Raw genomic sequence first — 26,617 nt, forward strand, 5'->3', positions numbered from 1 at the left:
AAGGAGAGACAGAGAGAGAGGGGGGGGAGGCAGGGAGAAAAGAGAGAGAGGGAGATTTGTTTCTATCAATGGCCTCAAGGGCCCATAAAGTTTTACAAGGGCAATTGCGAAGGTCCGCTTCAAACATCATACGATTTCTTGTAAATTGTTTAACCTAAAAAACACTTTTGCTGTTTACAATCTTAATAGATGTTTACGAAACAGTATATCTACTTTCTTACTGGATGTAAACACTTTAAGAATTTTCAGTGGGGAGCAATTCATGTTATGAGAAATAAACATGCGATACATATTTTTATACAAGTACAGTATCTGAGTGTCCCAGTGCAGACCAACTTTGGAAGGTCTGTAAAATGATACCGTGTGCCTTCTCATTTCCAAGGGTGCGAGCTCAGTTGATCTCCTGAATCAATAAAGAGGGTTCCCTCAAAAAGCAAGGAAATGATGTCTTTCTTTATGATTTATTGCGTTTACAGAGGCATCAACTGGTTGGAAAATCTCCTTGCTTTTTTTTTTTTCTTGTCTGTCTGTTGGTTATTTTTGCAGTCAACTTCCAACTCTGACACTTGATTTTATTTGTCATGACAAAATGCCTTTTTTTCATTTTTGGTGCCACATTTTTTTAATTTGCTGAATCGAAAGCCGGATCAGTTAACCCTACTTGTTTGAAAAAATCAAAGCAAAGCTGTGACTAGTTTTTTAGTAAATTAGAATTCAAATTTCAGAAGAACACCTTGTCAGCGTACGTCAGTAATAGTAATATGCTTCTCCTTCACTTTAGCTTAGATACGCTGGTGGTTGGAGGGGGTCCTCGGTCAGGTCTACTTCTTTTCTTTACCTCGGTCTGTGTCCATCTCTATGTGTATAGTTCTGTTCCTGACACTATACGACTATTGTTTTGTGGATGTGCTTTTCTTCACTGAAAACTTGCTAAGACATGTTATTTTAACCGTTGTTCGTGGTGCAACAGTTAAGCACTTCGCTGTCACTTGCAGGAGACCTGAGATTGATTCTCGAGTGTGGAGAACATTTTTTTTTAGGAGTAGGTAGGTCTTTCTGCTTGATGCATCCTTCTCAGCCCAGGTCAGCCTTGACTGGCAGCTATGAAGCCTGCCTCATAAATTATTTAAATTGATTAGATGGGGATGTAATGAAAAAATAGCCCATGTAAAAAAATAATTTTTCTTTGATTTTACTTGCACATTCCTGTATGTATGTATGTTTGTTTGTTTGTTTGTTTCAGGAGGGTCGCAACAACGACAAGTTCTACACCCACCCCCAGAGCCACGACGCCCTCCCTGCCTACCAGGTGGCCCACAATCCCTGGTTCTACACCTTAGATCTGTTTGCTGCCGTGGTTGTCATGTTGCTGGCTGCCTGCGAAAAACCCGCCGTTGCCTCACTGGAGATGCCTGTTGGGGTGAGTCTGCCGTGGGAAGTTTTGTGTTTTGTTTAGGTAATGATAGTGACGGCCTTTTGGCTCCGATCAAAGTGTAGTATCTGTTCGCTACTCCTCCGGCCTTGTGCCTCCTGGTTTAGCGAGCCGAGGCACTCCGAGGGACGGAGAAATCTGACCCTCTTTTCTATCGGGTGGACGGTTATCGTCCGCTAAAATTTAAAAAAACAAAATTTTAAAAAAGGTAATGATAGTGACGATAATAATAATAATGATAATGATAATAATGGTATTGATAATAAGAATAATAATGATGATAAAATGTTGATAATAATGACAATGATAACAATAATAATAACAACAATAATTATAATGATAATACATGGCATTTATATATTGCATTTCCACATTTTACAATGCTCAATGTGCTTTACAAGACATTTTGATAGCCTATGATGTCATACAATTATATGCAGCATTCAAGCAGAAGGGCACGTAAAATAAAATGACATCAGTATGTATCTCAGTGTATTGGTAAATGAATATAGGGATAAAGACAGGGACAAGTGTGTATAGGAAGAATTCATTTAATCATAAGGCCTTTCAAGGCTCAGAGTGGAGCACAAAGGAGGAGTCCTGAGATCTTTGGTTGTATCGAAAAATTATGTGACTGGAGAAATGATACTCACAATGGCAGCATATGTTCAGAATTTTTGCTTGATATGGTATGTCCATTTGAAAATACATTCACACCTGGATTTTACTGAGAAATATTGATCAAAGGGACAAAAAATGTAAATTTGCAATTTCCAAGGACAAACAGCTTTGGAAGTCATTTTCTTGCTAATTTTACATATGATACCAGATGAACCCCACCTCCTTCAATCGCAAATATCTAGACTTTTATTAAAGATGATGGATATTTTTTTCTTCATCAAATGCAAGGAAAATTAAGAGGCTTTAAGATTATACAGATAACTACATGCCCAGCCCAAAATTTACAAGTGCCTGATTCCACCTTGTTGTGACACGAATGCTGGTTCACCTTCATTATTTTTATTGTTACACTTTAATAAATAACCTACAATGCAAGTTGAAATTAAAAACAATGCATCTCAGTTGAAATGCAGTCAAAAGGAACCTCTGATTAGTTCACTGAGATTAAGTTGCATCTGGATATAAATGTGCCCTTTAAGGAACTAATTTTTTTAGGTGAACAGCTTAACATAAAATTTTTTTAAAATACGATTAGGTATAACATTTTATTTGTTCTTGTTTATCGATAGCTTTTTCCCCTACTGTGTGCGTGTTTCTTATTATTTTGTAAGATGATTATTTTGTCAGAACAGAAAAGTGATGAGTCTAACAGAAAACTGTCATCGTCATAGTACGTGCTTTTTTTTAGCTAAATTTACAGAGAACTAAAAAAAAACAACTCAAGACTCTAGATAGTCACATTGATGAGTTAGATAAAGAAGTAGGGCACTTTTCTTTTTTCATGAGCATATTTTTTGCTGTTCACTAACTTGATGGTTTAAGTTGTTGACAAAGTTTCGAACTATCCGCTCTGACATATGGCTGTCTAACAGGGACTTCTCCAAATTGCTGTAACTGTTGCAAGCATGTTCTGTATCTGTGCAGGACAAATTCCAAACGTTGACCCTAATCTTTCACCTGATAATAAACTTTTCTGGAGTTACGTCTGTGTCAAGATTATCATTTGAATTTGTATCTTATATATGATATTCTTATCTCGTCTTACATAATGAGAAAGGGAATGACATCTGCATATTCCTTTGGCTTTTATCTTGTTGAACCCTGTCAGATATTCTGTGATGTTTAACTTTAGAGTGAGATAGTTTTACTTTACTCGTGAAAAAAACAAAGAATATTATATGTCTAGGAACAAAAAACTGAAATATCATTTATGATAATGATATGTACTGTAAGTGTGTTCATGCCTGCGTGCATGTGTGTGTGTGTGTTTGTGTGCCAGGAACTGGACAATAGAGATTTATCTTACCTTGTTTTATATTGGGTAAGTATATGAATATTAAAGTGGGAATGCTAGAACTAAACACAACATAAGTTCTATGAAACAAAAGCTGAGAGATCTGTTCAGTAACTGAGACAAATTATGTAGTGAGGCTTTTGAAAAAGTAAAGATTAATGTAAATGGAATTGATGTTAAAAAAGACAAAAGTTTTCAACCCCAGTGATTCTGGAAATATAAATAGTGCACTCTCCAGTCGTAAGGGGGTGCCGTTGCCCCGCCTTTGCTTTCACTTTTATGCTACCGCCTTCCCGGAGTAGGGTGAGAGGTTTTTCCCTTTACTCACAATATCTTCTCTCCAGTTGTTTTTTGAGGTCATCGGTTGATTTACCATTTCTAGTTCATATTCTTTACCAACAATAGTCGCCCTTTTGTTCAACATTCTGTGCACTTAATAAAAAATAATGATAATGAATAGCTTTTGTATAGCGCATATCCCCGCTCAACAGCACAGCTCTATGTGCTTTACAATATGTATTATTACCCCAGCAGAGGGTGCTGTGGTGGAGTGGTTAGTGCGCTCATCTCCGAAGCAGACAGTCGGGTTCGAGCCTTGGTGCAGACACTGATTTTCTTTCACCCCCTCCTGCCCACTCAGCAGTAATGGGTACCTGACTTCGAGTTGGGGAAGTAAAGGAATTGGCCACCCTACCACAATATGCCGAAGGCCCAGGGAGTTGTCTCACTAACAAGGCAATCCCCAATGTCCGGATCGGATGCGGGAACAACCTTACTTTACCCCAGCAGACCGTAAAACACTCAGAAACATTCTCAGTGTCCCGGGTAGCACACAGTGCTAGCAGCCAATTAAGTGCTTAAACGCTGACAAAGTGACAAGATCTTTCATTGTCTGTAGCTGGGTACTTAGTCTTTCCGAGCTCTTTATGTTCACATTCTTTTGTACGAGGTAGAAGTGATGGTTTGCTGCAGATGCTGGATCCTGACTCACCTTTTTAGCTAGAAATGAAATCAAAGCTATAGCTTGAAATGACTTATTTATTTTTATCATAGTTAAGCTTGCCAGCGACAAAATCCCATGGGAGAAACAAGTAGCAAGTCTGGCGGGTTTAGGGGGGTTTGAACTCAAGCACTTCTTTTTTAAGTGGTCGGTTTAAGCAAGGTTTGATGTAGTGAAATACAGTCCATAAAGCCATTTATTTAGCATATGTGAAGCATAGTGGTGAAATCAGGCGCTCATAAAAATAGTGAAATCAAAGAAATTGGCATTTTTCTGACTGTTCGACAATTTTTTTTTCTTAATTTCTATTTTTGGTTCAGCACCTTTTATATCCATTTAAAAACACATTTCTGTGTGGATTTTACTTAAAAACATTGCTTAAACCAAAAAAAGTATCAATTTTCAGTTTCCAAGGACTCCCAAGCTATGGAAATTACCAAAATTTGGTGGCTATTTTCTCTCTTATTTCACCTCTAAAACCAGGCGACCCTGACCTCCTTCAATTGCAAATATTTTGACTTCTATTCAACATAGATGAATGTAACATTTTTCACTAAGAGCAAGGCAAATGAACAGGTTTCAAGATGATACCAATAACCCCATATGCCCAAAAATTGACGAGCGCCTGATTCCTTCAAGTCGCGACACTTATTGCTAGCTTCACAAAACAGACTGTTTGTATCTCAGAGGGCATTACACTCACTGATATCAGGCTGGACAACAAAGCAGATGGCCCTGGTTCAAACCCAAAATGGGGTGTTTTTTTAACTTGGGTTCTTTCGAGAAGTTTTAATAGGCTATCCACCTATTTGGATTTGTCTTATCTGAGATGGATGTTAAATTCGGAGGTTGCCGCCTTTTAAATAACCTTACAATGTTAAGTGGGGCAATAAATCTATACAACAGCATCAAACTCCCTCAAGAAAAAGGATATTCAGATAACGAACTTCATACCAGGGGCAGCAGATAGTGAACCTTTACCTCTTTGTCTTGTCATATTTTTTCCTTCTCACATACAGTCCTTTCACTACATATTTGTTGTCTTTGATGGTTTCTCTTACAGATTCATGGCTCTATCGAAATGTTGTGCTTGCTCATACTCAGCCTTGACCTTGGTATCAGAGCCAAGTGGCTGGGCTGGAGAGTCTTCATCAAACACAAACGTACTGTTGTCAAGGTAAACTATAATTTTCTGTTCTTCTTTTCAATCTGCTTTTATACTTCTCATATATAAAAACTTGTTTTTGGTATCACTGCAAGTTTTTCAACACTTTTCTTGTAGTTTGTATTTTAAATTTGGGAGTGCTTATTTAGGCCACATATGGCCTAAATAAGGTAAGGGAGGGGGGTTTAGCTTATTTAGGCCACAGTGGACTGTGGCCTAAATAAGGTAAGGGAGGGGGGTTTAGCTTATTCAGGCCACAGTGGACTGTGGCCTAAATAAGGTAAGGGAGGGGGGTTTAGCTTATATAGGCCACACATGCTCAAACTACCCTTTTCAGGCAACTGAGTTCATTCCACTTTCATAATGGTGCACCTTTCTCATTTAGTACGGTTTTGTCTCAGTGTACAACTTATAAATCATAACCATAATGAATATTGTAAAGAACAAAGCACAATACGCAAAATTTTGCTCAATCCCAATGGTTTGAATGAGGGCCAGATTTTTCCTTCATGGAGGGGCAAAAGCTAGGCTACCATTTTGGCACACTTTGGTCAAGTGAAAAGGTCAAATCCTCCGAATGGACTTCCGGGTTAAATTTGGGGTATAAAAAGTGTGTACACTACGTGGCTGAGTCAAAGTTACACTATCTTTGTCTGAGTGACACTCTCTCTTACTGTCTCGTAGTAGTACATGTAGGCTAGTAGGCCTAGTAGTAGTAGTAGCAAAGATCGTGTAGAGAATATTTGGTAGTAGATTCTATCTATAGGCAGTTTAGTGAACGTGCTCGCAGCAGGGCGAATCGGCCTCGATAAGCCCCGTAGACTTTTGTGATCGGCCACGAAGCCTCGTGTTTTGATGGGTCTAGATCTAGATCTAAACAACTCAGTGTTAATCACACTGCCACATCCGACAGGCCTAGATCTACATCTTTTTAAAAGGAAAACAAAGATCATCAAAATGGTTGAATTCGCCTGAAAATCGATTCGGTAGAACTAGAACTATTAAAATTTGCTTCTGAAAACAAGGCAATTTTTATACGAAGGCCATTTTTATAACTCGGTGAAATAAAAACTACTGGCTGTGTACTGTGTTATGCTGTATAAAAATAAATTATGAAACTTCAGGACGTATTATTATTTTCCAGCATCTTTTGACGCCTGAGCTGTAGAGGTTGAAGTTTTCACAACACTAATAGATCTAGTAATAGGCCAGGTAATAGGGCTTTCCGTAAAAAATGCATAGATCTACAAAAGCCGAACCACCGAATCGACCGAGCACCTCGCTCTCCCCTGCACACTGTGATAACGTGTTGCTTCGGTATCGCATTATTCAACTATTAATACGTGCGGCTATGGCAATTGGGATGTACTGACTGACAAAAAATTCAGTTTTGGTTTTATTTTACCATATATTTGACTTAAATAGTGCAGGCGATAGCAAGATCTAGATTCCCTGTCTAGAATCAGTAGTAGCAGGCCTATGCTAGAAGTAGCCAGAGAGCCTACAACTGCTAGATCTAGATCTAACTTATTATTGCTATGCCTTTGGGCTTTGGAATTGAAATAAAACGAATTGCACAGTTCTAGTTACTTTTAGATTCAGCAAGTAACTGTATTTCCAGAGTTAATAATAACAAATCTCAGCATAACAATCACTTTTACTTTTATTAGAATAATTAGATCCAACTTTTTTTCTAAAATCTGTTTTGCGCAAACTTAAGATTTTCTCTACTTGTAGAGCAGAGAATTTACATTGTAAGCCTCTGCTCAGTCTTTTAGTATACATATAATAAAATACACACACACACACACACACACACACACATATATATATATATATATATATATATATATATATATATATATATATATATATATATATATATAGAGAGAGAGAGAGAGAGAGAGAGAGAGAGAGAGAGAGAGAGAGAGAGAGAGAGAGAGAGAGAAAGAGAGAGAGAGAGAGAGAGAGAGAGAGAGAGAGAGAGAGAGAGAGAGAGAGAGAGATCTATATCATCATTTTATGTTGTTTTCGGGATATTTTTAAAACTCTTTTTTTTCAAAATGTCATAAAATCAAATTGTGCCATTTTCTTTGAAAAGAATAGCATTAGCAGTGGACTTTTTAGAAAGCGAATCTCTGATTCAATATTTTTTTAAAAATATGCTAATCAATGAAAATTGCAAATTGATAATAGTTTAGTCCTGAAGAGGATAGGTGGACTCCGGGGTCTGCAAAGCGAAATACTAGGTTTTAGGATGTAAACCCCGGAGTCACCGTAGTGAAATAAGGTTTGGTTTAAGTAAGGATTGGTGGACCCCGGGGTCAACGTAGTGATAAATAAGCAGGTTTAAGGTGGACCCCGGGGTCTACCTAGCGAAATACTAGGTTTTAGGACAGGTGGACCCCGGGGTCACCGTAGTGAAATAAGTATGTTTCTTTAAAGATTGGTGGACCCCGGGGTCAGCGTTGTGAAATAAGTAGGGTTAATTTTAAAAGGATTGGTGGACCCCGGAGTCACCATAGCCGTAGAGGAATAAGAAGGTTTAATTAAGGATTGGTGGACCCCCGGGACACCTAGATTAAACCTACTTATTTTACTACGGTGACCCCGCAGGTTCCACCTATTCTAAAAACCTAACTAGCATTTCGTTAGGTAGACCCTGGGGTCCACCTTAAACCTACCTATTTCACTACGTTGACTCCAGGGTCCACCAATCCTTAAAATTAAACCTAGATCTACATGTACTTATTTCACTACATTGACCCCAGGGTCCACCAATCCTTAATTAAACCTAGATCTATTGATTTCACTTCATTGACCCCGGGGTCCACCAATCCTTAATTAAACCTATATCTACTTATAATTTCACTACGTTGACCACGGGCTCCGCCAGTCCTACTATAAAATAAACTGAGATCTACTTATTTCACTATGTTGACCCCGGGGTCCACCGATCCTTAGTTAAACCTAGATCTACTACTTATTTCACTACGCTCACTCCGGGGTTCACATCCTAAATCCTAGCATTTTGTTAGGTAGACCCCGGGGTCCACCTATCCTTTTGGCTAGATAGACCTTGTAGTCCGCCTATCCACTTTCTTGATAATAACTGAAAACAATACATGCCAGTTGTCATGAATAGTGAAGAAAAATGATGGAAAAAAAAGACAATGAGGTAGACTATAATTTATCAAAAAAGTTGCAAGTGCAAGTGAAGATCATAAAATAATTTTGTTATCTTCAGGTCATCTTTCCCGGTTTATAAAAAAAATTCAGTGGGCCTACTACTAGATCTGTGTCTCTGAAGAACATTTTGCTTGCCTTTATTAGCTTTTTTCATGTACATGAAAGCATAGAATATATAGTTTCACACAAATATATGTGAGGCATGCTGACAAAATGAGTTACTTCTCGTAGTCTAAGAAGGGAGATATCGGCGAAAATCGACACTAGGGTCAGATTAATAGATTTTCAGTTGACGCCATTTTCTTCAAGTCTACTGTGTCTTTTAGTATTACATGCTTACAAACTGTACAAACTTCACCTATAAAGTTGATGGATCAATTTCCATTGGGCTGAAATCCGAAAAGTAACTCATTTTGTCAGCCCACCTCACATATGCACAATACTTTGAAAAAGAAAGATATGGTCATTGTTTTTTTACGGAATCCGTTTTACGTTGAGAAAAGCGCTAAAAACAAGTTTAAAAATTTTAAGAATGCCCATAATATTAGTATTAGGAATCCGAAATTACTACCTAGTTGGCTTACTCTTTAATAACCATGAGCAGTTAAGAAAAAAAAAGACAATGATATAGGATTTGTCTAAATATGACCATTAGCAATAAAGATTCTACCCATTTTGTCCAATTATCCTTGCAGGTAAAATCACCCTGCACTGTACCCCAATAAGCACAAAAGGAATATTTCTGTGACTTTGTATAAAGGTGTGGCCTAAATAAGGTAAGGGAGTGGGGTTTAGCTTATTTAGGCCACAGGTGTGGCCTAAATAAGGTAAGGGAGGGGGGTTTAGCTTATTTAGGCCACCTGTGGCCTAAATAAGGTAAAGGAGGGGGGTTTAGCTTATTTAGGCCATATGTGGCCTAAATAAGGTCACCCTTTAAATTTAGGTGACATCTGAAAAAAAATTTAAGGTTCTCCTTTTCATGTGTCAAAAGTAGGTTGTGAGACATGACCCCATGATTTTTGTTGTTTATTTTCATTTATTTATTCTAAAGAATTTTGGTAGCATTGAATGCCTAAATTATTGTTATCTGATTTGTATTTAGTGATAGAGACAAGTAGTTTTTACAGAATTGTTTGATATTAAAGTTTTGACTAATAGTCTCAACTTATAGGTACCGTAGTAAATTGTTCTTTTTCTTATGGTGAATTTTTCAAAAGCGTTTCATTGGCAAGCTGTCAGACTAAGAATATACTAAATCCAGAAAGCAAAATTTTTGCTGGAGAGAGGGAAAAAACTGTTTCATTCTTTTAGCAATTTTACTTACATTATGTATTTTTCCTTGGTTTTTCAACATTTAGAATTTGAATTTTAACCAAATGTTTCTTGGGCACTCGCAACTGACACCACAGACCAAAACACTTACTGTACCGAAGGCTCATATAGTGAAATACCCTGGGGTAGTGCACCAGTTTCGAACACTGAAACCGTTGGTAGATTTTTTTTTAATTAGAAAAACCGTGACTGCCCAAGAAACAAAGCATTTAGCTTTCATAGAGAGTGACTTAGTTTGGTATTTACTTCAGTGCAGTGCAGTGCACCCATTTGTTGTTTAATTATGTTTAGTGTGCCTGGTCAAAATTTTGGGCTCAGTACATTTTAACACCTGGTGGATGTTGTGAGTCCATGTTCAATATTTTGTCCTTTTCATTGCACAAAAAGTGTATTATGATGTGAGAAATAATTCTGAGCATCAGATTTTATTGTTTCAATTTTCATTTCCTGTTTCACACAGTCGTTCATGATACTGCTGATGCTGACAGAGGCCGTGGTGGTGTTGGTTCGGCAGGCGAACCACTTCAGAGTTACCCGAGCCCTACGTCCACTCTTCCTCATCCACACCCATTACTGCCAGGGTGTCCGCAGGTAGGCAGCGAATGTTGGCCTGTTTCACAAAGCTTTCAGAACTTTTGATCTGTTAAAAACATTTTTGTGAGGCACCATGGTGAAATCAGACGCTTGTCAAAATAATGAAATCAAAGAAAACGGCATTTTTCCGCAGGTTTCCGCAGGTTTTACAATTTTACTGAATTTTTGTTTTTTGGCTCCTCACCTTTTATTTCCATTTAAAAACACATTTGCATGTGGATTTTACTGAAAAGCATTGATGAGAGGCAAAAATAAATCAAGCTATAGAAATCACTCAACATTGATGGCCATTTCTTGCTTATTTTACCACTGAAACCAAATGACTACTACCTCCTTCGATCACAAATATCTCGGCATCAATTGACGATAGATGGCGTTTATTTTTCATCGAAAACAAGACAATTGAACCAGCTTTAAGATGATACAAATAACTCTGCATACCCAAAAATAGACAAGCGCCTGATTCCACCACGTTGTTACACCTTTTAACTCTAATACATGCATTGAATACGTTTTAAGTTGTTTTTATTTTGTGTGTTTTCTGCCAAAGCAGTTCTCTTTTAATGAAGTTTCAATAATACTTACTTGCTTACTTGGTTGGAAAAAAGGCATCACTGCAGGCAGCACAATGCCATAGCTGCTCCTCCCTCCTCTCCAGGATCCATGAAAGGGTCTGCGTGCTAATAGTGCCAGTTATCAGCTGGTTGGATATTCTTCTGGCTTTTCCATGCAGGTTGCTGTCTCTCCCTGACCCTCTAGAGACACCAGCTTCCCTCAGTCTTTCCAATGTGTGTGATGTGATTCCTTTTTCGTCTCTGTGGTCATTGAACCATGCTGGCTATCCTTACAGAGCTCTTAATCTTTTAAAAACATTCGTGAGGCATCATGGTGAAATCCCATGCTCATGAAAATAATGAAACGAAAGAAAACAGCATTTTTGTGCAGGTTTTGCAATTTTTATTGAAGTGAAGCCCATATTGTCTTTCAGAGCTTGTGTAAGTTTCTGTAATGATAATTATTATTGATTATTTTGAATGCTTTGTGTAAGAATCTGTCATGCACCAGTTGGAAAAGCTTTGAGTTTTATACTGAGCAGGTTTTATGAGTGCCAGAGATTAAAGGTGTTATTTAAAAAAGGAGAAATAAAAAGGATGGTAGATGTTTGATAGAAAAAAAAAGGAGCAAACTAAATCAGAGCACCTGCTATCCACCCAACTTCATTTATAAATTAATTTTTAGAGTTGTTTTAAACAGTTGTTTTTTTGTATCTGAATTAATACAGCCTTTTCATGTGATGAGAGGTCTTACATTTTATGATCAAATATAACATTTCTGTGGGTGGTGGGCTGGTGCTGTGATGTGGTTTGCTCCTTTTTTCCTATTCAAATATCTGTCATCCTTATCTCTCCTCCTTTTTTTGTGTTCGTTACTCTGTTGTGTAACACCTTTAATATCCAGCACTTATATGACCTCACTGTGTTGCAAGTGTCGTAAAACTCTTACAAATACTAAACTAATAACATTTTTATGTTCTCTGTCTTAGACTAGGTCTCTCTTTGACACCACTAATGTGTGCAGTTTTATTTTCTATTCTCAGAATTACTCGGCAGATCATGCAGTCTATGCCGCCCATCTTGGATATGATTCTCCTGCTGCTTTTCTTCATGCTTATTTTCTCCATTTTGGGTAAATGTCATCAAAGTTTTTTTCTACTGAATTATCATCATCATCATCATCATCATCATCATCATCATCATCATCATCATCATCATCATCATCATCACTGTCTTTCTCACCCAGCATCAAGGTATAGGACACCAACAATCAGTCCCCAGCTTTCTCTATCCTGAATAAATGTCATCAAAGGTTGTTGTTTTTTTACTGAATGACTCCTTTTTTTTTTATAGCTGGCAGAGTGAATTTATGTTTTTGTATGGGGAACTACTTGGGACTAACAAAGTGATAACCCCTTATATGACCTGTTTATTGTAGTGGTCCAATGAACAAATATCTCGTTTGGAGAAATAACAATTTGTTCAGGCTTTTTTTTGGAGGTTTTCAGATTCTAAAGTTTATGAAATAGAAAGGTTGGCTATATATATATTATAATATATATTTATTTGAAAGTTATATAAAGTCCACTTTCCAGAATCCAAGTCCTGTACTGTATGTCACCACATTGCACCCCAGGTACAGCAGTACATTTTCTTTTTTTTCCAGGATTTTATTTATTTTCTGGAATAGCCGATTTTCAGGTGAGTTACTATAAATGTATTTTGTTTCGAATTTACTCTTTTATATTACTTTCGTCTGTGATGTGATCGAAATTTGTCATAACTGGTTCATCTTGTAACATAATGCCATCTCTGTCTGCTGTTTCTCCTTTGTGTTGTTGTGTTTGCTTCTTTTTAACCCTCAATTGAATTCTTGTTTACTGAGCTGTAAATTTGTTTGGAAATGAAACTTGTCTTGTCAGTTAGATTTTTCTTTGAATCTAGTTTTTGTCTTAAAATCTTTGACAAAACACTGTGTAGTCATATCGCTTTGGCAGTCTGTACATTCTGTATTTTGGATAACTCCTTTTATTTCTTTTTACAGTCTCTGTTATAATAATGTGTACCTATTATCAACAACTTGGTGTAAGACACCACCATAATATGCCATTTTGCAAAGTGACATATAATGGAGTCTTACCCTGAGCAGTTATTCTGTTGTCATTTTTAGCTTTATTTGATTTACTTTAACTCAGTGTCTTCATGCTTCTGGCTCAGGCATTAACACAGAAGACCGCGTCTTGTTTTTGTACTTCATAAAATAAAGTTTCTCTTCAACAGAGCTTTTCCACCATCAAAGACAGCTTTATCAGTCTATTTGTGCTGCTGACCACAGCCAAGTAAGTTGGATGTTTATCCTTGGATATGTAGATAAACACGTGAAATAATTTCATGAGGCTAGCCCAGGATAGGGTAAAGTAGAAAGCATTTATTGTTTGTGGCCTATATCCTGATGCAAGGTGAGAAAGGCACTAGCGATGATGGTGATGTAGATGAAGGTATCTTATCTGAGTATTTCTTAATTATTACTTGTGAACACGAACCCCCTTTTTTTCCTTTGAATGATAGTTAACAAAGGCTGATGGTCACAGACCTGCCACTCATCCCGATTTAGTCGGGATATCCCGATTTTTTGCTCCAAATCTCAAGCATCCTAATTTTCCCGATTTGGATCGCGTGTATCCCGATTTTTTGTCCCAGTCTGCTGTTGTGTCGGATTTTAATTAAAACGTACTCTGCCTTCTCCTTTATCGCGGGAAGCACCCGTTTGAACTTTTTGTCAGTAGGGACTCGGAGCACTATTTCCCGAAATATCGATGCCGCAATTAGTAGTTGATTCGCCCCAAGTTGTGTGTGATCTTTGCCCGCACTCAGAATTCTCCGATGATAGCCTGGTAACTGTTACAATTTGGGACATACAAATAATCGATAATATTCGTATTCCGCTGCTACTTTCAAAACAAGCCTTGTCCGAGGTCTGGTAACTGTGCGTTCACACCAAACACTCGGACGAGCGACTGTCTTTCTAACCCTTACAGAACTACATGTAACTGCGCTGACAAGACAAACATACGGCCGATGTCGTTGCTTTAGTCTGAACGCATTATGGCGGATAAGAGATTTGTTGGTACAATTGGTCGGTCGGCCCCTGTTGTTATCCAAGAGTACTAGAAGTGGAAGGACTGTCGCTCATCTGAGAGTTTTGTGTGAACGCACAGTTAGTCGAACCCTTTAATAAAATTGTTTCAATCGAGCATTCGCGTCACCTGACATGGCATCGCCGTGTGAGTTCTGCGTGTAGGGGACCGTCTGTTGTCAGGGTCAACTTAAGTTCATGTATTTCGGGACTTATTGGTTGGGGTGGGGAGGGGTGGTATAGACACTTGGACTAAGAGTGCTTGACGTGATGCTTCAGGATTTACAAAAAATAATGATAACTCGCACGCCCGCGCACACACACACACACACGCACACACACACACACACACACACACACACACACACACACACACACGCGCGCGCGCCCGCGCGCAAACAAACAAAGACACTCAGGGGGCATATAGGCCAAGTAATTTATGGACACCCCTGGAAAAATTCTAAGTCAGCTTTGGCAGTCACCTTGGTGATTTGCTGTTGATCCCGATTTTTTTCACCAAATCCCGATTTTTCTCCCTGAGATCCTGATTTTGAGGTTTCATAGAGTGACAGGTCTGTGGTCACTACATGAAGGTGTTTTCGGTATGTAGATGAAAGCTCTTCTAAACTATTTAATTGATATAGTTATAGATCTGTGCTTGTTTGATAGGTTTCGGAGCAATAATTTTGCATTTATCTCAAGCACTTTTTTGCTCTGTTGGTATTTATTTTGGGTACATGTATGCTTTACACTTACATTAGAAGTATGTGGTAGACCTCAAGGTGGGTGGTTGGCGGGTGCTCTTGTGTGGTTTGCTTCTTCTTTCCTTTCAAACATCTATCGTCGTTATCTCCCCTCCTTCTATTTTTTGTTTGTTACTCTCTTGTAACACCTCTAATCTTCGGGCACTCATATGACCTTATGCAGTTGCGAGGGCCGTGTAAAACCTCTACTAAAACTAAAAAACTTTGCTGAAGTGGTCTCTTTGAAATGGTGTTTTTCTTCATAAAAACCAAAAATAAATTGAAATTGTTTAAATTTTCTACTTTCTCATCCTCAGCTATCCGGACGTGATGATGCCAGCGTATGCTGTGAACAAGTTCTACTCTCTGTTTTTTATTGTGTACCTCTCTCTCGAGCTATATTTCCTCATGAATCTGGTAAGTCTGCCTGAGGTTGCATGAGTTTTCCTGGATGGAGTTGTAGGGTGTGTGTGTGTGTGTGTGTGTTAATGTGTATGTGTGCCTGTGTGTATGTGTCTGTTTGTGTGTGTGTGTGTGTTTGTGGATGTGTGTTTGTGTAAAACTCGGTGCTTTGGTGCCAAAATAATTACCTGGAAACTGAAAATTTACATTGTCGTGCCTAAAGGACAGAAAAGGTGCTCTGTGAAATTAAGAAAATCCCCCAAAAATTTGCCCAAAGTCCGGAAAAATGCTGGTTTGTTTGGTTTCATTGTTTTGACGAGTGCCTGATTTCACCGCAATACCTCACCTACAGTCGAACCTGTGTAAGACAGCCACCCAATGTCATGGAGAAAAGTGGCCGTATAAGACAGGTGGCCGTCTTATGCAGGACTGATCAAGATGAAGAAAACAAACCATTCCCTTCTGAGGTCCCAACCGAAAGTAGCTGCATTGTTTTTGTTGCTGTTGTTGTTGTGTTTGTTGGTTTGTTTTTTGTTTGTTATTCTTATTTTATTGCTGATTTTGTGCTAGGGTGACAATAAAACGGAATGTGTGAGACGAGGAAGACCAAATGCCATGTTAAAACAAACACACGGGTCGCCACCACTCCGAAAACGAGCAGCGCTTCTGTCACAAGTTCATGTTGACGTCCATTGTTACTTTGTTACAGACTAGGAAAACAATGACCACTTATCTCACTTACGATTTATGTATGAGTTGTGGACGGGACTTATGGGTTTTGAAGGATCACATGCTTCCTCCACCAGCAGCTGAAAATTGTGACTTATTGGTCAACAGTGGGAGGGGCCAAGGTGACATGATTGGTTGGAGGGACAACTTAGCCACAAGGACAGGTGATGATTGGATTATGACGACTCGCCCGCAGCACCAGGGGCCAGTGCATAAATTATGACAAAACATAATGGACTCACTAGGTGGCCGTCTAAGACAGTTGTTTTTGTTTGGTATAATAGGGGTTGTGTGTTAAAATATGATGGCCGCAGCCGCGTTGGACAGGTGGCAGTTTTACACAGTGGAATTATATAGTGAATACACAAGGGGGAAAATGGAAAGTGTCCATTTGTACAGGTGGCCGTCTTAAAAGGTGGCCGTGATGGCAGGTTCAACTGTATTTCTTTTTAGCAGGGCATTGTGCTCAAACTGAAAGCAAACTTAAAACTGATGAGATTTTTTCCTGTAATGTAGATCAGATGATGAATTTTTGGTATGTTTACTACTTGAACTTCTTTTCCACTTCTGCTTTTATGTTGACCTACTTATTGGCGTCTGTGATGTAGCGGTTTGGCACTTTTCTGCCTCACCCACGGAAATATTTTTTGTCGCATGTATCGGTCTACCAGCGTTTTAGAAAAAGGAAAAAAAATGTAGATCTGCTTCTTGATGTGTAACTATCTTATTTGAATTTTGTTAATTATGCTGTAAATTGTTAACCCAAGCTTCCCTTTGTTTATAGATAGCTGTGCTTTGGTTTGTATTCTTGATCTGTTCTCCTTTTTTGTGTTTGTTACCCTTTTGTAATACCTAATCTTCGGCACTCTTATTACCTAATTGTGTTGCAAGTGCTGTATAACTCCTACTAAATCTAAAACTCTTTTACTTCCTAATGTAGCGCACCTCTCACTGTTTATAGTGTGTTAGTAAGTGCTGATACGTTTTCTTTTTCCTGCTGTCCTTTCGTGTATAGAATTAATGTATGGTTGTGAAAATTCTTCTTTATGTGCTTGAACTGGTTTTTCTTGTTTCTGTGAAATATTTTCTCTTGTATGAATCGCTCAATGATCGTGTGATTGGCGTAAAGCGCTCAGAGCTCATTCTAGTAAGGGATAGAGCGCTAAATAAATGCATTCTATTATTATTGCTGCTTGTTCACCAGCTCCTGGCTGTGGTGTATGACACATTCTCCAACCTAGAGAAAGCCAAAGTGCGCTCCCTGTTCTTCCACAAACGAGAGGGCTGTGTGCATGCCTTCCGGCTATTAGTCACTCAAAATGTAAGTGCTATAGACTCATAAATATCGTAAAATAAACATGTGGCCTTGTAAATATCAGTGGATAAAAATGGCTATATAATGATTTTTTAAATGAAACTCAATTTTTGTTTAAAAAATCAATTTTTTTTCTTTTGTCCTGTAACTCAGTTCAGACAATTGTGTCTTGCAGTAACTTTCTTCAGGCACATACACATATACCTGTATTGTAGATGACACATTGCATTCGCCTTCTCTGTATAATGAAGAAGTCTCAGAATCATTGCTTTTTGTTTTGTTTCTTTTGGCTCTCCAGAACCACACCCATCTCACTGTGAAGCATTTCATAGGTATGATGGAGTTCTTTGTACCGAAGAAAAGTGAGTACAAAAGTCGATCATACTCTTCCCTGTAATATTTACCTCTTACTTGTACCATATTATTATGATAGCGGTGTCTTTGTATTTTAAATTCAACCCAAAAAATATTTTTAAAACCCCAAAACCTAAAGAAAATCAATTTTTTGTCTGCTCTAGTTTTATCTATTGTCTAATGTCATCTGTTGCTTTTGAATGGATGGTACTGCTCTTTTTGTACCCATTTGTTGTTTTTTTTGCGAATTGGCTTGATTTGATTAAGATTTCTTTAACAGCAGTGGAAGTATCCAACACAAAATCTTCTTTAACACTTACCGTACCGTCGGCGACTTCAGTCGCCAGGCCGTAATATGCGCTCACTACCGCAGGCGACTAGTCGCCAACACAACCAGGCACACTAAACATTGTCAAACAATGAATGTGAGTAAATACCAAAGGAAGTCACTCTATATGATAGCTGAATGGTTGATGAACCTCTCTGAATTTTTAAAGTGTGTTTTTTTTGGGCTGCCAGGGTTTTTCTAATTTAAAAAAATTCTACCATGGCTTCAGCGTTCTAAACTGGTGCGGTACCCAAGGGTTTTTCACTATATGAGCCTTCGGTACTGAAAGTGTTAAAAAAAAAAAAAAGAAAAGAATTACTCACTGTTGTTACCAAGCTCAGGTTATCTAAAAAAAAATAATCCTGTATTATATTGTTACAAAGATAAGGTTATCTTGTGTTTAGCAATATCTAGGTGCAGTTTTCATTTCTTTCCAGATTGACTAAGATTCGGATGTTTCAGGTGCAGTGATGGTTTTGTTTTTAATTTGCATGGTGTGGTGAAGAAGATAACTCGTAGAAGAATGTCCCCTTTTAGTTTCACTACACTTCTCTTTGCAAGGTCTTGCTCTATTTGACCCATCTTTCTTTCCTTCCATGAAAAGGGCATCATGCCATCAAGACAACTGAAACATTTTTTGACTTAAAAGTTGAATTTCTGTGCATTTGTGTGTATGTGTGATTTTCATGAATAATTTTGTGAAGACCCCCTCGTTTTATTTTTGCTGTGTTTTTTTATTGAGGCGTATCTGGCGTGTTTTTAATTTCTTTGTTCATAATTTTGCACTTCGAGAACTCAATTTACTTTTGAGTTTTCAGTTTTGTTTGCGTTGGTTGATATCTTCAGACATTGGCGGACAAGCTGTATTATTGTTTGTTTTCGTACATCAAAAGTTTACTGTCTCTAATTTTGCTCCCATCAAGATCCAAGGGATTGTAGTCTTGTGGATCATTCCGCTCTTTGATGTCACCCAATCAGAGCTTACTTCTTGGTATTGAGAAAGAACACTGTGACTGTCTATGTGCTTGCTCTGCAGTTCAAATAGTATTTCGACTGCTTAGTGTAAGACTACACTATAAGCCATCATGAAAAGTAATATAGGATGGAGTCTTAGACTGAGCAGTCGATTTCTTTTCCTTAGGAAAATAAAGTGTTCAAGTCACAGCTTATTTTTGCATTACTTCAAGATATGTTTTTCTGAACGCATTTACCTCACAAATAGCTAGTTCACGTTGGTATTTCAGTAAATGCTTCCCGTTCTTTTACTTTCTCTCTGAACGCAGATGAGTTTTTCACCTTGATGTGGTTTGTTCCCCCTGTTTCTTTTTCCTTTTCTCTTTCCCCCCACTGTTCCTCTTTGCTTCCTACAAGTCTTGTGTGTCAGTAACTACAGTTTTATTAATTCCCCCCGCCCCCCCAAAAAAAATAAAAATAAAAGCTAACAAAAAATACTAACAAAGACCCCATCATTTCTCCCCTACATAAGTTGTAAAAATGTAAAAAAAAAAAATTCCAGACCAATTTAAAACAACTAATAGTTGTAATGAGGAGCATATGAACCAACTAAATGCGAGCTGCGAGAAATATAACATGAAGATGTGTATTAGCAAGACCGAAGTCATGACAATTAGCAGGAGACCAGACAAAGTGGATATCAATATCAATGGATCCCAACTAAAATAAAGCAGCAAATTCAAATACTTGGGCAGCATTTTCACAGAAAATGGAAAATTAGATAGAGAAATAGAGACTAGATGCCAGAGAGCCAACGCAGTCAGCTACCAACTGGGCCCTCTCCTGAAACATCCCAATATCCCCATGAGCACCAAGGCGAAGCTCATCAACCCCATTTTCCTACCAACACTCACATATCAGTGCCAGACATGGACTCTAACAAAAGCCCTAGAGAGGAAACTGGTCACATGCGAGATGGAATGCTTAAGAAGAGCGGTTAACAAAACAAGAAGAGACAAAAGAAAAAATGAATTCATAAGAGACACCGTAGGAGCAACACCAGTCCTACCACACATTGAAAAACAAAAGATCAAGTGGTTCAGACACCTCATGCGGATGCCCTCAAACCATCCAGCTCTGAGAGCGTACAACATTAAATAATCTGGCTGGAGATCCAGAGGAAGACCAAGGCGACGATGGAGTGAATCTGTGGCAGACACCCTCAGAGCTCACGGGATGTCCCTCCTACTGGCCACTCGCTTGCTGGAGACAGACGCCTGTGTCTCCCTGCGACACCCACCAATACAAGTGGAAGAAAAAAGTGAAGTAAAGTAATAGTTGTGCTGAGTGGCAGGCCGAGGCCAAGTGATTGTTTGATAAATCTTCCTGTATATAACAGTCAATAGTTGAACTGCCCTAACGGCTACTTGTGTGAGACAACATTCCCATTTTCCCCTTCCCCATTTGCTTTTCTTTTTTTGCATAATAATGACTCTGTTCAGGAGGACTATCTGTCCCTATCTAAGATGACCACTAAAGAAGATGGTAAGGGGTCGTTTTTACTGGTGATTGTCTTGGACAGGTGTCATTAGAGCAGATTCAACTATATATATATATATGTGAGTGTGTGTGTGAGGCATTGTGGTGAAATCAGGCGCTTGTTAAAATAATAAAGTCGAAGATATCTGCATTTTTCCGCTGGTGTTTAATTTTTATCTTATTTTTTTATTTTTTTTCACTCAACACCTTTTATGTCCATTTAAAAACACATTTTTTGTGAGTATTTTTATTGAAAAACATTGATCAAAAGCACAAAGAAATGTACATTTGCTGTTTCCTAGGTCTCTCACATTTTGGAAGTCGCCAAACTTCGGCAGCCATTTTCTGGCTAATTGTACCTCTGCTACCATGCGACTCCATCTCCTTTAAGTTCAAATAGCTTGACTTATATTAAAGATAGATGGGTAATTCTTTCATCATTACTGAGGCAAATTTATAAGCTATAAGATAATATAAAAAACTCCATATGCTTAAAAATTCGCGAGCGCCTGATTCCACTGCGATATAACTCATATATACACAATATATTAATTCAGACTATTAAGACTATTACCCTGTGTTTCCATTCTTTCCTGAATCTGCTCATCAGCGAGAAGAGAATACTACCTCATGTTCAAGTTCCTCAACACTAGTCAGACAGGCTTGTTGAGCCTAGACGAATTCTTCAATGTCTATGATGTGGTGCAGATCAAATGGAAGGTATGGAGCAATCTAAGCTGAAAAAAAGAAAGAAAAGATGGGTTTATTTGGCTGTGAGGGGCATTTTTATTTGAACTGGCCTATTATCTTCCAAGTTGATCAACTGCTTTTGCCATAATGGAAACTTCTGAAGTATTGAGGGGAAGGCATGTATGTGTGTGTTTGAGAGAGAGACAGTGTGTGTATGTGTGTTAATGAGAGTGCAGGAGAGGGGGAGGGTGGAGAGAGAGGAGAAATTTGCATGTTTTGCAGAGACATTTAACATACATGAATCATGTGATGTTATTATCTTTGTTTTAAGCTTTTTTCTTTCTTTTCTAGATGTTTCCTTGTATAAAAAATTCTTTTGTTACATGGAATGTTCATATTTTCCTTGTTGTGTGGACTATTAAAAAAGCACTGATCTTGTCTCTATCTATTGTACAGTTGAAGAGTGATTCCAACTTATGGTCATCAAGTTTCAAGCATCCTTGTAACAGAATATTCAGAGGTAAGGTTTCAAGTTCAATAGCTTTATCTCCTACTTGATACATTTTTCTGTGAGAGAGAGAGAGAGAGAGAGAGAGAGAGAGAGAGAGAGAGAGAGAGAGAGAGAGGGAGGGAGGGAGGGAGGGAGGGAGGGAGGGAGGGAGGGAGTTGCATCTTTATAAAATGTCTGAGTTTGAATGTACTCATATCAGAGGACTTTAGGCCACACTTTGGATGGGTCTAGTGCAAGTAAACTTTGTGATCGTGTAACTAGAAGAAGCATGTCAACTTTTTTTTGTTCTACAAGCATTGCCAAGGCTGATCTATGGGTCATCAATTAAAATCAACGTAAATGTACTTAAAAGGGTATAAGAGCCTTGAAGGCCAATTTGTTGGCTATTCTCATCATTCAAACCTGAATTTTTCTCTTGCTATTTGAAAATTTTTCAAGAAACCAGTTATATAAGAGAGAATATTTTACGGAGCGGTGTTTTTTTCAGCTTGTACATCATGTATTTACTCATTCCTGTCTTGTTGTGCTTATGCGTGAGTGCTCCTAACCTTTGTGACATCCACTGCCATTGTAAATGACCAAGACGGATTTCTCCCTGTGAGAAAAATAAAGATTGTCATTGTCTTAACAAAATTTTTTTCAAGAAAATTAATCAGTTATTTATTTTTCAAATTTTTTTCACACAGGTCTTCACTGGTTTGCAACTTGGTGCTACTTTGACTACTGTATATGTAAGCCTTAACTAGCTTTTACAGTTTTGATATCTTCTTTCTTTAACTCTTTATCTCCGGCAAGCCGCTCCTTGCGGCTCGCGGTCGGAACCACTGTGCCGGTGAGCCACTAAGGCACACATTCCTTTATGATGAAATCGAAATCAAATTACTTTTGGGCAGTTGCCGAAAACAGGTCTCTTATATCGGGATTTCATTCATCAGATGAAGAACAATCAAAATAGGTTTACTTTTGATTTAATGACCAATTTAGTGACATTTTTGTATTTTTTAGATTTAGTAGAAAAAGGGCCAGGGCTTAGTGGGTTTACCCCCCTCGGAGATAAAGAGTTAAGCATGTAACTAGAATTGAAGGCAAATGAGGCAGAAATAGGCTTATTGTAACCTACTTAGAGAACCTAAACAGATGGGTGACAGGGAAAGAACAGGGTAATGTAGTTGGTTTTTTTGGAGCACCGGAGCAAAAAAATGAATGGAGAATCATGATCGCCTATGTTTGTTACAGACCTGGCACTTGATGATGGTATAACTTATATCAGCCAGGGCTTCACTCACGGTTCTTTATCAATTTGGTTATGACCACTGAGACAACATTCACAAAATATGGGCAATTATTTTTCATCTGTTCAAGACTAAATCATTGCTGCATTTATTTATTAGATTGTTTGAAGCAAATTTTGCTGTAGCTTACTGCTTATGAGCAGGCGGGTGGTGGTCCCAATTTTTTTCTTTCTCTCTGTTGTTTCTGTCTGTTTGTCCGTCTTATTCTTCCCTTGGAGCTTAAAGACTGTAATTGTGTCAACGAGCTTCTATTTACTTAAACAAACAAGCTCTTGAGTATCTATAATTTACCTTTTAGAGTTTTTCTTTAATCCAGAAAAGTGAGAATAGTTTTAGATGATGCTCTTTGAATGTAGTTCTATTTTGCATTTGACAAAGATAATTTTGAAAGAGTAAATGATGATGATACTTTGTTCAGCTTAGTTTCTGTTGAGCTTAATATTTTGTAAAGAAAAACTGAATTTTTTTAAAGTTTAGAAGATTGCAATGTTTCAAGAAACAGTACATCTCTGACTTTCACTTTTTTTTCAGACATTGTTATTTTTGGAAATTTCCTGTGGATTCTCATAGAAACAATCCGCATCTCAAGTGAGTATTGGAAATTAATTCCCATTATTTGACCCAATATGTAAACTGAAGCTGGAAGAATCATCATATAATTATTCTGAGTATGGAAGTCTGTTTTTGTGTCAGAAAACAAGATACATATGAGGTGTACAATCAAAGAAAGGAGATACAGGCAAAAAATCGACACATGGGTCACATTTGTAGATTCAAAACCAATGCCATTCTCTTCAAGTTTTATGTGTCTTTGATCATTTCACAGTGATGAATTGTGAAAACTCAGCCTGTAAATTTGCAGCATCTATTTCTTTCGGGCTAAAATCCGAGAAGTAACTCATTTTGTCAGCACGCTTCACATATGTATTCTTTTTTTATTTATAGTTTTTGTTTCTTATGAACTTGTTGATGCTGAAGAAAAGTTATAAACCTTCAAGAGCAGATTTGCAAATTATAATGAGAATAATGCCTATTTATATGTCAGTTAGTTGGATATTTACTATACATTGTAGACAGAATTGTTGTTGCTAGATTGGAAAAGCAAACTGAATTGTTGCGGGTCTGTTTAGAATAGTTTGAATTCATTGATTGCAGAAATGGGTTTGGAGGGGGGGGGGGTTGCTTGGCCAGTACCCACCATTTTGACCTGCTGCCTGGGTAGTCTATATTTTGGTTTTGAAAAGTTAGCAGCTGTGTATTAAATCTGACAAATTGCTACCATTGAATTATAAAGTTCTATGTGACATTTTTTGACAGTTTTGAGTTACTAAGACCATGAAATCTGAAACCCAATGTTCTATCTGCTCTATCAAAATCGCAAGGTTTTGAAAAAGCTTGACATTTAATTTTGTTAACTTCAAGATTTTTAACGTCAAATTTCTCAAAAGTAGGTATGGAGCAGATAGAACTTTGTAATTCTAGGATTTCGAAATGTATGCACGTTCAGTTAGCTAAAATTGTCTGTACTCCTCTACACACCCACACACCCACCTGTCCATACACACACACACATACTCACACTGGCGCGCACACACACACACACACACACACACACACACACACACACAGTGGGTGGTTGGCAGGTGCTCTGGTGTGGTTTGCTCCTTCTTTCCTATCAAACATCTATCATCTTTGTCTCCCCTCCCTCTATTTTGTGTTTGTTACTATCTTGTAACACCTCTAATCTTGGGCATTCTTATGACCTTATTGTGTTGCAATTGCTGTAAAACTCTTATGAACCCCCCCCCCCCGCCAAACCTCCCCCCCCCCCCACACACAAACACAGATGGCGCAAACATACTTGTCATTACCCTAGTGTTTGTATTCTTCCTGTCTGTCTCTTGCTCTCTGCATTTTTAAAATTAACCCCTTATTCTTGCAACATGTGCGTCTACATATTTTTCAAATAGTGCGGAGTGGGAGAATTGAGGAACGGGGGTGGTAAACTTTTGTTGAAGGCATCAGCAATTAACACATTGAGCCTGTGTTCTGGATTCGAGTTCTTATTTTGTTCCTATGTACTCGTGCTTGTGAAATATTTTTGTTGGTGGTTGACGGGTTCTCTGGTGTTGTTTGCTCCTTCTTTCCTATGAAATGTCTATCGTCATTTTCTCTTCTCCTTTTTTGTCTTTGTTACTCGCTTGTAACACCTCTAATCTTCAGCACTTATATGACCTTATTGTGTTGGAAGTGCTGTAAAATTCTTACTTAAACTAAAATAAATGTGATTTTTCAAATATTCTTTTCTATTTAGATGAAGCTGTGAGTGTGGCAAACTACAACTTCACAGCTAGCTGGATCTCCATTGTTTTTGTTTGTAGTAAGTTTTTTTAAAGTTTATGATTTACTTTAATGCTTTAAAATGGAATTAAAAACTAGCCTGTGTCTTTTTTTTTTTTTTTTTGACTGAAAGCAAATGTGTTATTAAATTACAGTCAGTGTAATAGTCTTTGTGAAAAGAACAATACATTTTATTTAACTTTCCTCCCACAAACAAGTCGTGAATCAACAGCAAGTTCATTTAGATTGTGTCACTCCCGAAGAGAATCAAGTTTCAACCCTTAAAACTGTTTACCGCACTTTATAGTTTAATTCCCAGAGATGTAACTCCAGATGACTATTTCATGAGCAGAAAGTATCGATAATATCATAAGAGCAGATCTACAACTAAAGTTTGGAATTTTTACTATTTTTTTTTTCTTAATGAGTGACTTTCCTCAAAACTCTCCTGCTAAAACCAGCATTTGTGGTGTGGCGTTTTGGCACTTTGCTGTCACACACAGGAAACCTGAGTTCAATTCCTGAGACGGAAGAACCTTTATATCAAGTATCTTTTTGCTGGCATGTTGTGTCTCACTCAGTCCAGATTGGGGAGGGGGGGGGGGTCGGAATCCTGATTACTCTACGATCTAAATTGTGTCAATCGGGGTGTAAACACACTTACATCAATAAATTTCTTTAATCTCCTGCTATTAAGCAGTGAACCCTACTGGGGTGGGGGTTGTAATGAAAGTTTGTACAAAGGCATTTGATCTTCATGCTTTGAATAAATGGAGTGATTGATTGCTATATTGACGTGTGTTTTCAGTTTACTGTTTAGAGGCCATAATCAAGATTCTCGGCAGAGGCCCTCAGGATTACTTCACCAAGGGATGGGACGTGTAAGTCGAGTTTTATGTGATTACCTTTCTGTTTCTATATCGTTGGCCTCATTTTAAAATGCACTTTGCCCACAATTGTAAACATTCTTTTATTGCAGTTTCTGTACCAGCTGCATATGCTAAAAAATATTGTCAAAATTCAGATTCTAGATGTTGAAAAAA

At 37.9% G+C, this 26,617-nt stretch overlaps 1 protein-coding gene across 1 annotated transcript in view; it reads left to right on the forward strand.

The window, feature by feature from the left end:
• LOC101854539 (two pore calcium channel protein 1) overlaps positions 1-26,617 on the forward strand; it is a 66,565-nt gene that overhangs the window by 29,381 nt on the left and 10,567 nt on the right. Inside the window, exons 3-17 of the mRNA XM_005089163.3 lie at positions 1,244-1,420; positions 5,471-5,584; positions 10,554-10,684; positions 12,285-12,373; positions 12,908-12,942; positions 13,522-13,580; positions 15,438-15,537; positions 17,456-17,572; positions 17,865-17,928; positions 21,352-21,461; positions 21,888-21,951; positions 22,629-22,673; positions 23,766-23,822; positions 25,549-25,614; positions 26,383-26,455. Of these exons, the coding sequence (XP_005089220.2) occupies positions 1,244-1,420; positions 5,471-5,584; positions 10,554-10,684; positions 12,285-12,373; positions 12,908-12,942; positions 13,522-13,580; positions 15,438-15,537; positions 17,456-17,572; positions 17,865-17,928; positions 21,352-21,461; positions 21,888-21,951; positions 22,629-22,673; positions 23,766-23,822; positions 25,549-25,614; positions 26,383-26,455 (1,301 nt within the window). The remainder of the gene's footprint in view (positions 1-1,243; positions 1,421-5,470; positions 5,585-10,553; positions 10,685-12,284; positions 12,374-12,907; positions 12,943-13,521; positions 13,581-15,437; positions 15,538-17,455; positions 17,573-17,864; positions 17,929-21,351; positions 21,462-21,887; positions 21,952-22,628; positions 22,674-23,765; positions 23,823-25,548; positions 25,615-26,382; positions 26,456-26,617) is intronic.

This window comes from Aplysia californica, unplaced genomic scaffold (genome assembly GCF_000002075.1).
Source record: "Aplysia californica isolate F4 #8 unplaced genomic scaffold, AplCal3.0 scaffold00003, whole genome shotgun sequence".
Lineage (NCBI taxonomy): Eukaryota > Metazoa > Mollusca > Gastropoda > Aplysiida > Aplysiidae > Aplysia > Aplysia californica.